General features: G+C 31.5%; 1 protein-coding gene across 1 annotated transcript in view; it reads left to right on the forward strand.

Annotated features, from left to right (window-relative positions):
* Positions 1-16,461, forward strand: part of LOC140446565 (uncharacterized) — a 109,159-nt gene that overhangs the window by 22,052 nt on the left and 70,646 nt on the right. The window contains exon 5 of the mRNA XM_072539129.1: positions 7,264-7,366. Coding sequence (XP_072395230.1) covers positions 7,264-7,366 — 103 coding nt within the window. The remainder of the gene's footprint in view (positions 1-7,263; positions 7,367-16,461) is intronic.

The raw sequence follows: 16,461 nt of genomic DNA on the forward strand, positions 1-16,461 counted from the left end.
GAACCGCCATTTCTGCCTCATACGCTTTGCAGAGGGCTTCGACCGTCGCAGCCAAAGTATTCTCTGATTAAGTACATTTTGGCTATAAACTGTTAAAGTATACGATGTAGCTAGCCTTGATAGAGACTACAGAGATCCTTACATATAAGTAAAACACCAATATGTAGTTTAAAAAAATCTGCAGAGTTTGGAGGAACTAGAAGGAAATAGATCCCCGGCAGAAGGGCTCCGAGAGTATAGGTGTCTATAGGAGAGCCCATGAAGCACTGACTTGACTGACCTGAAAATCGTCCATATGTATACACGAATATGTAGCGATTTTAGAAATTTTTTAGGCAAATTGGCCAATGGGTAGGATTTGGAGGAGGAGTGATGTGCATCGGAGTACGTACTAGTCCATAGACTAAGGCACACTATGACAAGGTAACGACGACATCGTCATCATAATAGCTGAAACAGTTTGGAAGATAGGGTTTGGAAATTTGTAACGTCTAAGTACCAGGGTTGTATTCTGCCTGATTGGTCAGCTCCAGATTAGTTCCCTGCTTAATTTCCTTCCAAACCCATCCCAGAAAGGTATAGTAAAAAAATATAAGTTTATATATGTTTATTTAATTCATTACCATAAATAAATACAGATCTACTATACATACACGTGTAAAGTATGGAAACATAAAATTATCTGTGACATGCCGTATAATATTAATAGTATCAAAATGTTGGTTGTATATGAGGTTGACCAGCGATTTAAACTTTAATATTTTCGACGTTGCCAAACGTACAGTTTTTAATATAAACGGATAATATGCATATTTTTAAATGAGACCACCCGTATATTTTACAATCTTTTGTTACAGTTTTTTATTACCAATGCAACACAATCTGTTACTGGGCAATATTTTTCATTATTATGCCGATATTAAGAAAAACATATTTATTTTGTAATTGATATTGCAAATATAAACAACAAGCACCTAAAGAAAACAAATAAAAGTGGTGTTCAATATGGCCAACTTGTCTTTGGAGATAGAAATCCATTTTGCATTAAAATTCATACTATACTTTTCTAATCGTTTCCTAAGAAATTAGTGCTTTTCTATAACTCTGCCTTTCAGTTCTTGGATAGTTTGTGGACTATTTACATACAGTTAACTTTTTAAATATCCTTAAAAAAATAATCGAGAGGTGTCAAATCTGAGGATCTCACTGGCCATTTGATAGCTTGTCTTCTTTCAATCTAACGATTTGGAAATGGATCATCGATAAACTCACTAACGCCTCAAAGATAATTATTAAGAGGTGCTCCAACTGACTGAATCTAAAATATAAACATCAGAAGAAATCTGGACAATTCTCAACTTAAATTCTAAAAATGACCAGTATTCTTCACCTGTTATGCTTTTATCCCAAAAATAAAGTCCAATAATGGTATTATTAATTTTATCTAAAATAAGTCCCAGAATCATTTACAATAAAACATTTTACAGGTTGTCTCAACTACGTTGAGATCCAAATAGTTGAATTTCTCTTACATATTTTGTAACAATTGTATTTTTTAAGGTAATGTAGCCCAGTAAAGGAATTACTTAGCTGACAATTAATATTCATTATAATACAATTATTTCTTACCTAAGAATTTTTAGAGGAAATACAAATAAAGTCACATTTGTTACGATACCGCCTTTAAGCGGTTTAAAATTATTCAGTAACGTTAGAGACACGAATATTTTATCATAGTGACTAATTTTAAATTTAGACAGATCAAAATAACAAACTTATTAGAGAATTATGGCATGCACGTGGGTTATATTATATTATTAAATCAAATATGCGAAAGAAACAAGCTAATTAAAACCAATCAATACCATAAAACGGTCAAATATATTAACATATTAAATGTTTTGCTTAATAATAAAGACTAGCATAAATATGTTAATAAAACAAAAATATTTAAAAACCTGATTTTACTATATAAAGCGTTTTTAATAAAAATAAGGTATATTATTTCTACTACCTTCAGCTATATTCGAATTCGTTTGTAAAAATGAGTGTTTCTGGAATTGTGTTAACAACAGACCCAAATAAAATATGGGCACATTTTGGAAAAAGTAAAGAAAACGTTATTAGAGATATAAATAATATCAAATATTGGATAAAAAGTAATAATTATTTTCCTGAAATTCCAGGTGAGTATTTTTTTATCCACTATTTTTGTACTATTACAAATTTTCTACAGATTTAGTAATATTTCCCAAATACGTCCTAGTCTAGTCTCTTCCTTTATACCGTAACGCAGTTTTCAGTTTATAGCTATTTTGCCTTCCGTGTACGGTGTAATGAAGATAATAGGGCCTACGCTTAAACTAAGCTGAATCAGCTAGTAGCCGGTAGATATATACATACAGAGTGAGTCTTTAGTGCGACGTCGGTCGATAATTCCATTATGGTATAGAATATTAAAAAAACTTATTTAGAGAAAATGTAGGTAATGATATTCTCCATACTTGTAAAATATGTGGAGTTCTACAGGGTGATTGATAACTATTCGAAACATATTATCTCGTAGGAATTTTAGGAATCTTGGAATTTCATTAAGGAAATATGATATTTCCACAATATCACATTTATTAATACATTTATAGCATATTGTTATGGTTTATATATTTTTTGTTAGTTACTTATTGAATAAAATAATTTTGTTATATTATCACTCAATACTTAGTTCTACTTACAAAAATTGAATGTATTTCCAAAATTTAAAGAAAACTAAAAATATCTCGGAAAGTAATGAGTTTAGGTACAGGGAATGCTGTATCAAAATGAAAGAGTATCAAAAATACAATATTTCTTAAACATAAAATATAGGGAGATCTATGTAAAAAATCAAGAAAATCGTAATTTTGTTTTGTAGTTCACCCTGTATACAAATTTTTGTCAATGATTTTAATTAAACTTAATTTAAAAACTACAACATATTGTTTACTTCAATATATCAAATAAATAATTGTTTATGCGCTAGTTCTTATACATGGTGTTGATTTTATAGGGATTTCAAAATAAAAATGGTCATAATTTGTTAAAAATACTCTGTATAGTAATGCAAAGCCCCAACAAGAATTATGAGAGGAATACAAATATGAAAAAATATATAGGGTGTCCCGTTTAAAAAATTGTCTGTTTACTATTCCACGTAGTTATTATTTAACCTGTAGAGCCAAATCTATGGAGCGTATCATTCGATATAAATGCAGTGTAATAACGTTATTTCTGCATTACCATTGCGTCAGACAACTCGATCTGATACAAGTTTAGATTCGGACGATCCATGTGGACCTTCCGAATTTGAATTTTTAGGGGTATTATCAGATGAGAGAAGAGAGGGAGAGAGAAGGGAGAGAGAAAAGAGAAGTACTACCATACTAGCGAAAATTACAAAGAAGTACAAGGGAATTCTGTGTCATGTTATCTTATTACATATTAATGGTATACAATGCTTACTAAACGATGATGAGTGGCTTTAATGACCTTACCTATATTGAAAATGTGTTAATTAATATATTTTAAATTAATTTACAGATGACATTATGATTCAATATTTTTTGACGATCTGTAACTTTAGTATTGAAAGAGCAAAACAATGTCTGGATATGTATTACGCAGTTAGAACAGTTATTCCAGAAGTCTATACCAATACGAGTCCAACATCTAGCGATATGGAGACAGCGTACGAACAAATGTAAGTTTACTTTTTTGTGGCATAAACTTTAGACATTCAGCTAGTTTCAACGGAATTCCTAATCAGACAAATAAAATATCTAACATGATTTAGATGAATAATTAATAGATGTAAATATAAAAAGGACTACAAGCTCACCCGCTTCTTTCTGGTCTAGTAGCCCATCGAGATATTTTTACTTACATCTACCTCCTACTTTTGTAAATAGTTTTTATTGGTATCTCCATATTGAAATTACATTTTTAAGTATAAGGAGTTTTTAGTTAATTTTGTCTTTCAGGAATTGTTGCCCATTACCCGATCTTACTCAAAATTTAGAAAGAATTATAATAGCAAAAATGAATGATGTAGAAGTAGATATGTTTAATGTATCCAAAGTAATAACTGTGGCGTATGTCAATATGTTTGAAGTGATAATGTGGGAAGATCTTTGTTTGGGACAAAAAATTATTATAGATTTTAAAGGTATAAAAATTAACCAAGCTTTAGCATGGGGTCCCAAAGATATTCGAAAGATCGGATTTATTTTGGAGGTAAGTAAATATATGTAAATACCAATTAACGATGTCTTCTGGAAGAAATGTTTATAAATAAAAAAAATTCTTTTGACACTTTTAGTTGTTTTTCACCACTGCAGAGGGCGTCTTCCAAAAAATGCATTTTAATTTGTAAGGCACTTTTCTGTCTTTCTGTATTATTTTTTTTAATTCCACCAGAATTAAATTTGTAAGGCTTAAAAAAACTTAAAAAAAGACTTAAAATTTAAAATGAGCTTTACTTAATTGTACCTTTACTAAAACAATGAAATACAGTTTTCGTGTTTTACCATGTTTTCATATTTTTTCATAATAATAAAAGCTGGTATGTTTCAGAAAGTTTGGAATTTACATGTTAAAGAATTTCACTTTATAAATGTTCCTACATATGCGGAAAAGCTAGTTCAACTTTGTAAAGTAATGTTAGCAAAAGCGTTTGGCGAAAAAGTAAGTAAAAAAATTAATTATGAGTTATGATCTCTAATTGTTAACGTACATATAACATAATTTTACCGTTAAATGAAGGTGTAGAGTATCAAATTCAGATATTATCTTTCTTATTTGAACTTTATCATTTTTGTTTAATGTACTAATTCGGCTTTGTGAAAAAATAACGTAGTTTTTTAAACATTATAAGCATTTGTTAAAAATATAGGTCATTAAGTATCGAATAAGACTGATTTTGATTCACAATTGTTATAAATAAAGTGTAAGTGATTTCAAAAAGACTATCTCGTCTTCTATTTGTTGTAGAAACTTTTGTTTATATAAAAAAGTAACTATATTTTTAATGTAATAATGTATGTATACAGGGTGGTCCGTAAGTAATCGTACAAATAGAAACCTAAGATTCTGCAGTTTAAAATATTACGATTTAAGCCAACTTGCTTTGATAAAATGTTGATATTAATAAAGATACAGGGTGTTAAAGTGGAAATTTAAAATTTTATTTTTTGCTATAACTTTTACGTTTGTAAATATTTTTGGACAAAAATTTACAGTTGGATGCTTTTGAGTAGGATAAATTATAATTTTATACTTATTTTAATGTAAATAATAGAGGGCGCCACATATGCCACATGTGTGGCATAAATTTGCGCTTAACTTTTTTGCTCTTTAAGTTAGCTCTATTTGTGTTAAAAAATTTTAAAGATACATTATTTTAAAGGTATACTTGTTAGTAACCTGAAAATTCAACCGTTTTCGAGATAAATGCATTTTATAAGTCAGCTGCAAAATAATTCTTAGTTTGATATTTGTGCTGTAAAGCACTGAATACATGTAGATAAGCATAATTCATAGTTTATTCTTATTAAAACAACTCAAAGATGATAATGTAACATCACAAAATGCTTTGTTATATGTGCTAAATGTCTTATTGGAGAAAAGATATTTCATCTTCTTCTTTAGGTGCCGTGTCCGTATTCAGACGTTGGCCGTCATCATGTTTACAATGTCCCTTTGCTATCGCTTCTTAAGTTTTTATAATTGTGTTGTATTACTTTTTCTCTATTGTAAAATGCTAAAAACCCAAAATATGTGGTTTATGCAAGATGGCACACAACCACATTCTAGAGAGAAGGCAGTTAGAACATACTTAAATACAACTTTTCTGAACGTTGGATTGGTGATGGTAGTCATATTCCTTGGCAATATGATGAGATATTGATATAATTATTTAATTCATAAAAAATTCGAAAAGAATACTTATTGGTCATTACATATTAGGACAAATAGAAACTAGAGCACAGGTATTGAAACGAAAGGTACTGAAAGACTCAGCATTTTTACAAAAACATTATCGTTGTCCTTATAACCGATATTGTTATAAATATAGTAAACACACAGGCAATTTAGTTCAGCATAATATTAGTTCGTTAGTAAATCATAATAGTCCATTTGTTCGAGATGTAATTATAGGTAAACGTAAGCTGTAACGTAATCATATAAATAAGTAATGTCATCGGTATATTCATCCATTATACATTATAGTCAGCACGTAGCCCCGAATTTAATCCGCTTGATTTTGGTGTATGGGGCGCATTAAAACAACGTGTGGCATAAACATTCGCAACCAACTATGGGAAGAAATAAATACTGCAGCAGTTTCTTTAGAACCAATAATGTTATTTAATATGAGACGATCTTATATGGAATATATTGACAAATTAATTAAAGAAAATGGTGGACATATCGAACACCTACTTTGACAAAAAGTTATGTTATTTAATTTAACTATTTGTTAATTTGGTTTGTAAACAAAATGTGTTGATTATGACTTTAATTTAATATAAAACGTAAAATGTTTAATGTAAAATCCTATTATTCTGTTATTTTGTCAAATCCTATTATTAATTATCCTGCTGATATATTTATTTTATTTAATATTTCGTTATCTATTAACTTTAGTTAAAGGTATTTTATACCAAAATTCAGAAGTATTAATGTTTTTGTCTATTTCTTCTTCGTTGCCTGGAGTAACTGCCTTAGATCAGAATTATGCAGCTGATTTTTAAAATGCGATTATGTCGAAAACTGTTGAGTTTTGAAGTTATTAACAGGTATAGTTTTTTTTTGTTAAAATCATGTATCTTTAATATTTTTTATCCCAAATACAGGTAACTTAAAGAGTAAAAAAGTTAAGTGCAAATTTATACAACATATGTAGCATAAGTGGTGCCCTCTATCAGTTACATCAAAGTGTGCATCAAATTATAATTTCTCATATTTCAAATTACCCAGTTTTAAATTTTTATACATAAATGTTAACGAACATGAAAGTTATAGCGAAAAATAAAATTTTAATTTTGCACTTTAACACCCTGTATCTTTCTTAATATCAACATCTTATTAAAGCAATTTGGCTTAAATCGTAATATTTTAAAGTGTAGAATCTACTGTTTCTTTTTGTACAATTACTTAAGGACCACCCTGTATATGACAAATTATTGTAATGTATTACAAAAATAATAGGATTTAATGCATTTTTAGATTTTCGTTCATAAATCAATTGAAAATATGTATAAGTTTATTCCAAAAGAAGTTTTACCAAAAGAATATGGAGGTACTCAAAAGTCGTTATCAGAACTTAATGGTAAGTTTCAAGTAACAAATTTTAATTAGCACACCATTTTAAATTAAACTTTTTGATTACTAAACATCATAGGGTAAACGATATAGTTATTAAATAAATATAAGGTTGAATGCTCGAATAAATGAACTTTGATCAGATAAAAGGCATATATCGAGCACAGTTTAATTTAATCTTGCCCAAGTACTTTCGATCCCTAGATCATCTTCAGGGGCATTTCGTCAATTGTGTGTCTTGTTCTTGCCGGATAGGCCACATTTGACGAAATGCCCCTGAAGATGATCTAGGGATCGAAAGTACTTGGGCAAGATTAAATTAAACTGTGCTCGATATATGCCTTTTATCTGATCAAAGTTGATATAGTTATTGGCCTCTTAAGGCATTCTTTCTCTTAAAGAAGCTATAAAAAGTATAATATTATTGTTTAGCAACAAAAACATTAGATCAAACTCTAGACAAGTTTATAGAGTTTCTACATCTAATATCGCTTATTTTTGATTTTCATTTATTAAATAGAAAAAAACATCTTTTATAAAGTAATGCATGTTTGACAGTTATTGGCCCCATAAATATAGATATTGGCCACCAAATATTATAGTTATTGGCCCTATCGATATAATTGTTAAGTTGAAGAAAATACAAACAAAATGTCTAATTATTGAAGTTTTATTAATAATATTATCGATACCAAAGCTTAACAGAATAAATGAAATTCTTAAAAAAATTTACACACCTAACTAAAATGAACCAAACCCTAACTTTCTTTTTTTTTTAACCCTAGTTTTTTAAATCGAAGATGAAGTAGGTACCTACCTATCTACGTGCGGTTAGCTTAAAGTTTCAGTTTATCCTTTTAATGACTTAAATTAAAAAGGTAAATTTTTTATATGTTTAGCATTATTTAAACAAGTTTTGCATGTAAAAATATTAACGTTTGATTTGTGCAACGCATGTTTCTCGATACATTTAAGGTGATAAGACCTAGTACAAGAATTACATTTGATACCAAGTAATGTCAAATTTATATTAAGTACACATGAAAAACACAAACCACTATTTAAAGGCTCGTTGTCAAAAGACTGATAAGATAATAAATTTACATTTGGAGTCGCAATTTTGGATATGCTAGATTCCACAGAATCAAAAGACAAGTTTCTTTTTATTTTGTCAATTTTACTTAGTTCAGAACACAGATCTTTGTTAATTTTAATATCTGATAAAATGTGAACTTTACTGCTTTCATTTAAATCATTTTTCACCTTTTTTTATTTTTTTTGTATTTTGATTTGTTTCTGTTTTTTAAACTTTTGATTTTCTTTATCAAGTTTTTCAGCTTCTCTCTTCTTTTTCTTATTTTCTCTTTCTCGGCTTTTGTTTTCTTGTTTTTCGGCTTCTCTCTTCTGTTTATTATTTTCTCTTTCTCGTCTTTTGTTTTTTTGTTCCTCGATTTTTCTTTGTTTTTCTTTTTCTTTGTTGTCCTGGGTTTCTCTCCACATTGTTGAAGAAAGTATAAAAGATGATCTATCGGTCTGTTTCACACCTTTCCTTTCTGGTGTATTAAAATATTGTAAATAATTAGCAATTGTACCATCCGGTTCAGGTACTGTATTAGAGGTTTCTAGTTCATCACTTTTAAATATAATAGGAATATTCATTATATCTATGATGTTATCGTCTTGTGGAATTTCTTGTTGCTCTATCACTTCTATTAATATTTTGTCGGAATTTGGCATAAGTTGACTGTTGTTATTAGCAATCACAGCATTATCCCGTATACTCCACATCTCATCATATGAAACATCGTCATTGTTTTCAGTAGGATGTGTCCGAGAAACTTCTAAATTAAATTGCTTCCACAGTTTGTAAATAATAAAACGATCACTATCCGGATCCAAAATAGGTTCCAATTTAAATGAATCTATTATTTGTTTGCCCACTATTTCTTTAAACTTCTTCCTGTCAAAAGTTCCTATACTGTTTAATTCATCAGTTTTACTGTTGATATTTTCCTCACCCTTATTTTTTCCTAAACACTTTGAAAAGTTAATTAAATTAGGATCCCAGGGGTAAAGTCCACAAGCTCTGAAACCATTAACAATTATCTCAGGCTTTATTGTTTTATCCAGAACACACTTGAGCAAAGGCGCAAATTCCTTTTTGGTTAGATCTGCGTCGGGATGAGTTCTACGCCAGGCTATGACTCCTTTTCTCCAACCATCTTTTAGGGGCTTAAATGTTGACACATCAGCTGGTTGAAGAACACGAGTAGCATTTGGATAAAGTGCAATTAGAATTATTTTAAGTTTTGCACAAAGATCGCTTAATTTTTTGTCCAAATGGGTTTTATGCCCATCAACGTATAAAATAATGGGAAATTTTATATTTTGTTTCTTGACAAAAGGGTAAAAACAATTAGCTATGTATCCAAAAAAGATTTCAGTCTTCATCCAGCCTGAATCACTGCAGGTAATAGTAAATCCTTCTGGAATAGAGTCTGCTATTTCACTTGGGAGTCGCTTGTACGGATATATGACTAGCGGTAGAGTAGTTAATCCAGAAGCATTAAATGTAAATAGAACCGTAAGGTTAGTTTTAGATTCTCCATAGTCCACCTCGTACACGTTTTTGGCACCCCTGGGCGCCAATACCTTTTTGTTTTGGGGGCAAAGTTGAAAATTAGTCTCGTCGCTATTAAATATTCTTTGCGGATCATTTAAAATGTCTGTGTACATCTTTTCTTGTAAGTATGAATAAATGTGTTTAAAACAGTTCCTAATATCAGCTTCGCTGACTTTAGACGATGCATTTGTTACGGCTTCTGATTTTCTTAGAGATATTTCAGGATGTCGTCGCATAAATGCTTTATACCAACCAGTTCCAGGGTAGTTGTCTACAAAAGGATTTTCACGAGATGATTCATCTAGGAACTGTTTTACTGATACTTGGATATCTTCGGATCTTCTTGGAAATCCTTTGCGGTGGCAATCGAGTATCCACTCCACTAATCGTTTTTCTTCTTCAAACGATAAGACAGGAAGAGGACCGTGTGCTTTTTTTACAAATTTTTCACTTAGTCGAAACTGCAAAGTGGCTCTTGGTACTTTATATCGTCTGCACGCCTATCTTTTTGGCAATCCTTTTCTTACAGCTTCGATTGCTTTTTGTAAACTTTGTTCTGTATATTTTTTAATATAATTCTCGTTTTCAGACGTTTTAGGCATTCTGAAACGAAAATAAAAAATTCAGTAAACGTCTGTATGCACGAACTTAAAGCGTTGATTGAAAAAATATATTTGTTCAAAACATTGATTTTGTAAATGTGAATAGGTAGCTAATAGAAAACAGAGCATATATAGTGATTGGCCCCTGTTTTATTACAGTTATTGGCCCCGGCCAACTACTGTTTAAATAAATTTCTGAACAAAAATATTGCAAAAAAAACTTTTTAAAATGTGCATTTAATGTTTAATTATTATCCGCAAGTACTGTTAAACTGAAAAGTAAAAATACAGTTGACCAGTGACCGGGTGGCCAATTACTGCATTTTGTGTTCTTATTACGTATTAGTTATTGGCCCCATAAATAAATAATTTCGCGCCAAATTTTACATAATAATACGAGCTCCTCTAATAGTTTATTATATTGTTTCTTAAAATTAACAATTGTTTCAAGTGTACTACCTTACATATTACGTTAAAAGGATGATACTAAATGTTCCTCGCTTACCTGATTCACTAAAAATTGCACAAATTTCACTGATACACAACAGCCTTCGACATAGAACACGTTCCTGTAAATGTTATCAATAAACTGAGAACTGTTCTTTCGGCGACGGTTGCAAGGAAAATTGCCGAAGTTGAAATAGGGGTTGCCAGATCTGCGGTATAGTGGGAATTCTTAATAATACATATATTAAATGTGAAACGGCCAATTACTGTATGGAGGCCAACAACTGTATCGCTTACCCTACTTTCTTTTTAATTTTTTTTTTGAATTATAGCGTTGTTAATGTTTTGTCTTTTCGGAACTTCTACGGCATTTAAGATGTTTATCTGAAGACTTATTACTCATAAATGCATTTCAGATAAAGATAAAGGTAGACAAAAGATGACTGTCTACCTTTTGTCATCTACAAACCAGAAATTCCTCAATATTGAATACAGGAAACAATAAAACACCACAAGCAATCCAGAGACAGTCACAAAAAGGGACTAAAAAATGACAACAATACCATATGTAAAGACCTAAAGATTAAACCCAACAACACAAAAGAAACAAAAGAAAGATCAAAGAACTGCATCTATAAAATACTCTGTGAATACAACAATTTCTATGTGGGACAAACCGCAAGAACACCAAGTATTAGGATTAACGAGCAGGAAACATACATCAAGAACATAGACTTCGACAAATCCTAGATATGCAAACATTCGTGGGACAACGAGCACAGAGTACAATAAAAAGATGCACCAATAACCATGAAAAAAACAGACATAAAGAGAGAAAAGTCAAAGAAGCAACTCTCATCCTACTTAATAAAGAAAAGTGAGTAGCAAACCTATCAGCAGAATGTAGCAAGTTTTGGTTGCCAATATTAAAAGAACAAGAACATACCAACTAATAGCGGATTAACCCTTAACTGGTATGGTGATTTAAAATTACACTTAAAGTATGGCGGGGTCAGATTTGACCCTGTGCCTTTTTTTGCATGCAGCAAATAGAAAACAGAAAAATTTTCATTCAGATCGAATATAAATCCTTTTTATTATAAATAATAATGTTTACATATACTTTTTAATAATATCTGGCCTACTTCTGGCTAAACTTATAAAAATTAACATGGCTTTTCTTATCTGTAAAAAAAAATAGAGAAAAAATTAAAAATAATTTTAAACGGAATTGTTTTAATCAAAACAAACCTAAACCTAGGGAAAAATACTTAAAAACATGAAAAAACATAATAAACAAAAATTCTGACAACTACATTTTGCGCAGTATTTTATTGTTCGGAGCAATTTGTACACATGTTGGACGTTTTGCAATGGTCTTTGCAAATATGCCTGCTACACTCGTCACATACAATTGGATGTTTGTTGTCACTGTAAGGGCATAAGAAGCATCTGGCACGCTTAGGTTGTCGACGTTGAGGGTTATCTATGCTTCGTGGGGCCTCATCTGGGATATTGCTGATTCGCCTTATGGTTACCTTCAATTCCCGAGGAATGTTTTTCATTTGACTTCTTCGAACTAAGTGTTCGTTGATCATTTCTCTCCCTAAATCAATAAGGAAACGGTTACGAACCATCTCATTATTTGGATTAGCAGCATTATAAATTATGCCTGCATTTGCGGCGGAGATGTCCATCATTCGGTACCACAAAGTTAGAGGCCAACGCCGAGTACGTCTTCCTACTTTGTAATTGGCACAAATTTGGTCCAGTACATCAACGCCAACTTTCGTTAGGTTATAAAAGGAGATGATGTCTGGTAATTTCTTTGCTCCTTCTTCGACCATGTTATTATGGTGCATTGTAGACATCATGCAAACTGAGCGATTTCTTTTTGGAACGTATGACGTAATTGTTATATCCTTAGTAAATCCAAAAAGCGAGGAAAGTGGTTCACGTTGCTTACTAGCTAGGAACTCTTTAGGTAACTCCCTTTTATTCCGTCTAATAGTACCTACGTATGTCAAGTTTTGGCGTTGCAATTCTTCAACCAGCTCTAGTGACGTGAACCAATTGTCCCCTGTAATATTACGGTTCGAATTTGCTATTGGTTCAATCAAAGTTAGCACAGTTTGGGTTGGAATAGATAGCTTCTTTGGATTTGCCCTATTTTCATCTTTGCCCGTATATACAAAAGCATTGATCAAATAATGTGTACGAGCGTCACACAAACACAATATTTTTAGTCCGTATTTCACAGGCTTGCTTTTTATAAACATACGGAACCTACACTTTCCCCGAAATCCAACCAACATTTCGTCCACGGTTACGTATTCCCCACAAGAATAGTTTATCTTACAGTTTCCAATAAATCTGTAAAACAAATTTGAAATTGCAGCAAGTTTATCTCCGTCTTCAATACGTTGTCGTCTAGTGGCTGGATTGTCAAATCTTAAGGCTGTTAGCAGGAAACTGAATCTCTTTAGAGTCATTGTTGCACGAAAAATGTCACGACCTGTTCCATCTGTTGCAAAAAGCGAATTTATGTCCTCGTGACTCGACTTGAACACTCCAGCTAGATAGAGAAGACCGAGAAATGCTCGCATTTCTACTTCATCGACATGATTAATAAACTGACATGACAAGGCCTGATCGCCATAGGTTGCCTGCAGTTCAGTTATTTTCTCATTCGTTCTTGCGATAACTTCATTTATAATGTATCCATCGAGAAAAAAACTGAGCGCCTGCAAGGGTGTAGTTGGCTTATTGGTCCGACATGGTCCCGAAAGGCCAGGAATATGCGACACTATGTTGGTGACGCGAGTACGGCTAGACGCAGGTGGCGTTTTCGCCCACTTTTTTCTATTTTTTCCGTAGAAATAGCCACTTTCATCCCCAACAATTTCACTTTCAACAGATAAGCTAACTTCTTCGACAGAGTGCCTATCACTGCCATCAACAGCTTCATCTTCACTCTCACTATCAGCATTGTAGTCACTATCCGTATCGTGATCACTAACAATCGTCTCTGCATCGGAAAGGTCGTTGTCGGTATCCCATAAAGTTTCAGCAATATGTTCAATTTCCTTTTGTGTCAAAGGCGCCCTTTTGTCACGCACGTTCGACATATTATACTTCGATCACAACTCTAAATTGAAAGAACAAACAAAATTGTATTTTTTTCTGGAAAAATAACAGTATTGTGCTTCTTACCCGAAAACGAGAAATTATCCTTTAACGGTATGGCAGGGTCAAATCTGACCCAATTCACAATATTCACGTGGAGCCACTAATTGCTTGCGGGCGACTGATAGCGGAACTGAAGCAGTTGCACGCCTTGAAAGAATACCTCAAATGGTATGTTGCCATATCGCCTAGTTTTTCCGAAAATTACAAAAGAATTTCCAATAGGGTCAAATTTGACCCTGCCATACCAGTTAAGGGTTAATAGAAATTCGGGGACATACAATTTACAATCTAAACACAATGCATATGCAACACTCTTTACATAATTATAAATACAAAAAAGTAACAAAGTAGTCAGAATGTGATATTCCGAGAGTAAAAACACCACCCTCAGACTGTTTTTTCACCACAAGCATGCTGTTGCCTATAAGATCAAGGACATGAAATCAACTATCAATTTTGAAAAATATTGCCTACAAACAGCAACTTTTTGATTATACATTTTTTCAGAATTTGTATAATCATCTTTTTTAAAAACAATTTCCGAAGTGGATATCGAAACGTTGACAATCAATTGTAGGCTTATGCCATATAAACATAATATATAACTTTATACATTATTTCCAGTGTTTTTGGTTGTAGTACTTTTTCAGCTTTTCTGTCTCTTTAATATATTTTACGTAAACCAATAAAATTCAGTTGAAACTCTCTTGTACACGTATTATGTTTCTTCTTCTTTTTCCTACTTTGTTAATAGGCTTGCGTCTGCTCCATAATCGGATTCGATATTATAGATGTCCATTTTATAATTTGACCTTTTTGCGGCATGGTAGGTGCTTGTACATTTCACATTTATACGGCTGTACCAGTTCTATTTTTTAATTAGTATCTTCTATGCGCTATATTACACCTTTCTCTACAACGGTTTTATTTCGACAAAAGACTTCGATGAACATTTTTTTCTGTAATCTATCTGACTATCTTGTTTCAAAGATTTTTATTAACATTTTTGTTATGTTGGTATTGGAATTCCTTGATCCTGTAAATACCCTATATATATATATATATATATGTATATATATATATATATATATATATATATATATATATATATTGTTATGGATCAGTTTATCAATCAGAAATAGAATAAAGAGTTTTTTTATTATTTTAATATACCGCGGGCATATAAGTTAAAATACAACCCTGTACTTATTTGTTATAGTTAGAATAAGAGAAGACATTGTTCCGTGACGGTACCCGGACGAGTTTTTCCTTGAAAGACTGAGTGAATAGTGAAAGGACAATGGAACCCGTATCATTATAGATTTAAGAAACTTGTAATTGTATTTTGCGGTGGGCATTTTTCGAAAGTAAATAAGAATTAGATTTAGATATGAGATAACAAGAATTTGGAAACTTATTTCTGTTGAAAAAGGCAAAATTGTTAATGGTTTCTGAAAAGTAATTTGAGTGAAAGTAGTTTATTTGTTTTAAATATTATGTCGGAAATTTTCTAAATCGAAAATTAGTGGGAAAGATGAATGCTTATGATTGGTTAAAAAGGAATGATGGGGAATGAGAGAGTTGAGAAGGTTGTCTGGGGAGATTGAAAAGATTATTATGTTACCGGCAGACCAGAAGAGAAGACGTGTTTTCGTGTAGTCAATCTGAGTACCAATGTTTTCGTTTGTTAGTGAAAAAGGTGGAAGCTGAGAGCAGATCAAAATCGAGAAGATTAATACCTCTTTTGAGTCTGCATAGTCCACGAGATATAATTGAGAAAGAAAGGAGAATTTGTGAATAAAGAGTACCGGTCAAAAGAGGCTTGGGCTTGTGTTTTCGGAGGAGTAGTTTGCTGGTATGCGCTTTGGATCGATGCTGAGAACGGGAAAGATTTGATGATAGCCGGACATAATCAATCAAGGAAGGAACTGTGGTTTGATCGAGAGGAGACATCATTGGTGTAAAAAAATAAAGGTCAGTCAAATAATTTGAATGAAAGAAAACTTTAAGATATTCTAAAGATAAAATCAAATATAAGCATACGAACTAAGATTCCAAGTTTCAAAGAGTTATTTTTTTGTGAATAAATTATATTTTATATGGTAAATTTTTTTAGTAGATATTATTATAAAACAGATCAATAGATAGTTTGTAATTAAAATTAAATTTAGAGTATAGGAGTTTGTTGGGAAAGATAATGGCTCACAAAAGTTATTTATTAATATTCATCGTATTGCTTAT

Source organism: Diabrotica undecimpunctata, chromosome 7, assembly GCF_040954645.1.
Source record: "Diabrotica undecimpunctata isolate CICGRU chromosome 7, icDiaUnde3, whole genome shotgun sequence".
NCBI classification, from domain to species: domain Eukaryota; kingdom Metazoa; phylum Arthropoda; class Insecta; order Coleoptera; family Chrysomelidae; genus Diabrotica; species Diabrotica undecimpunctata.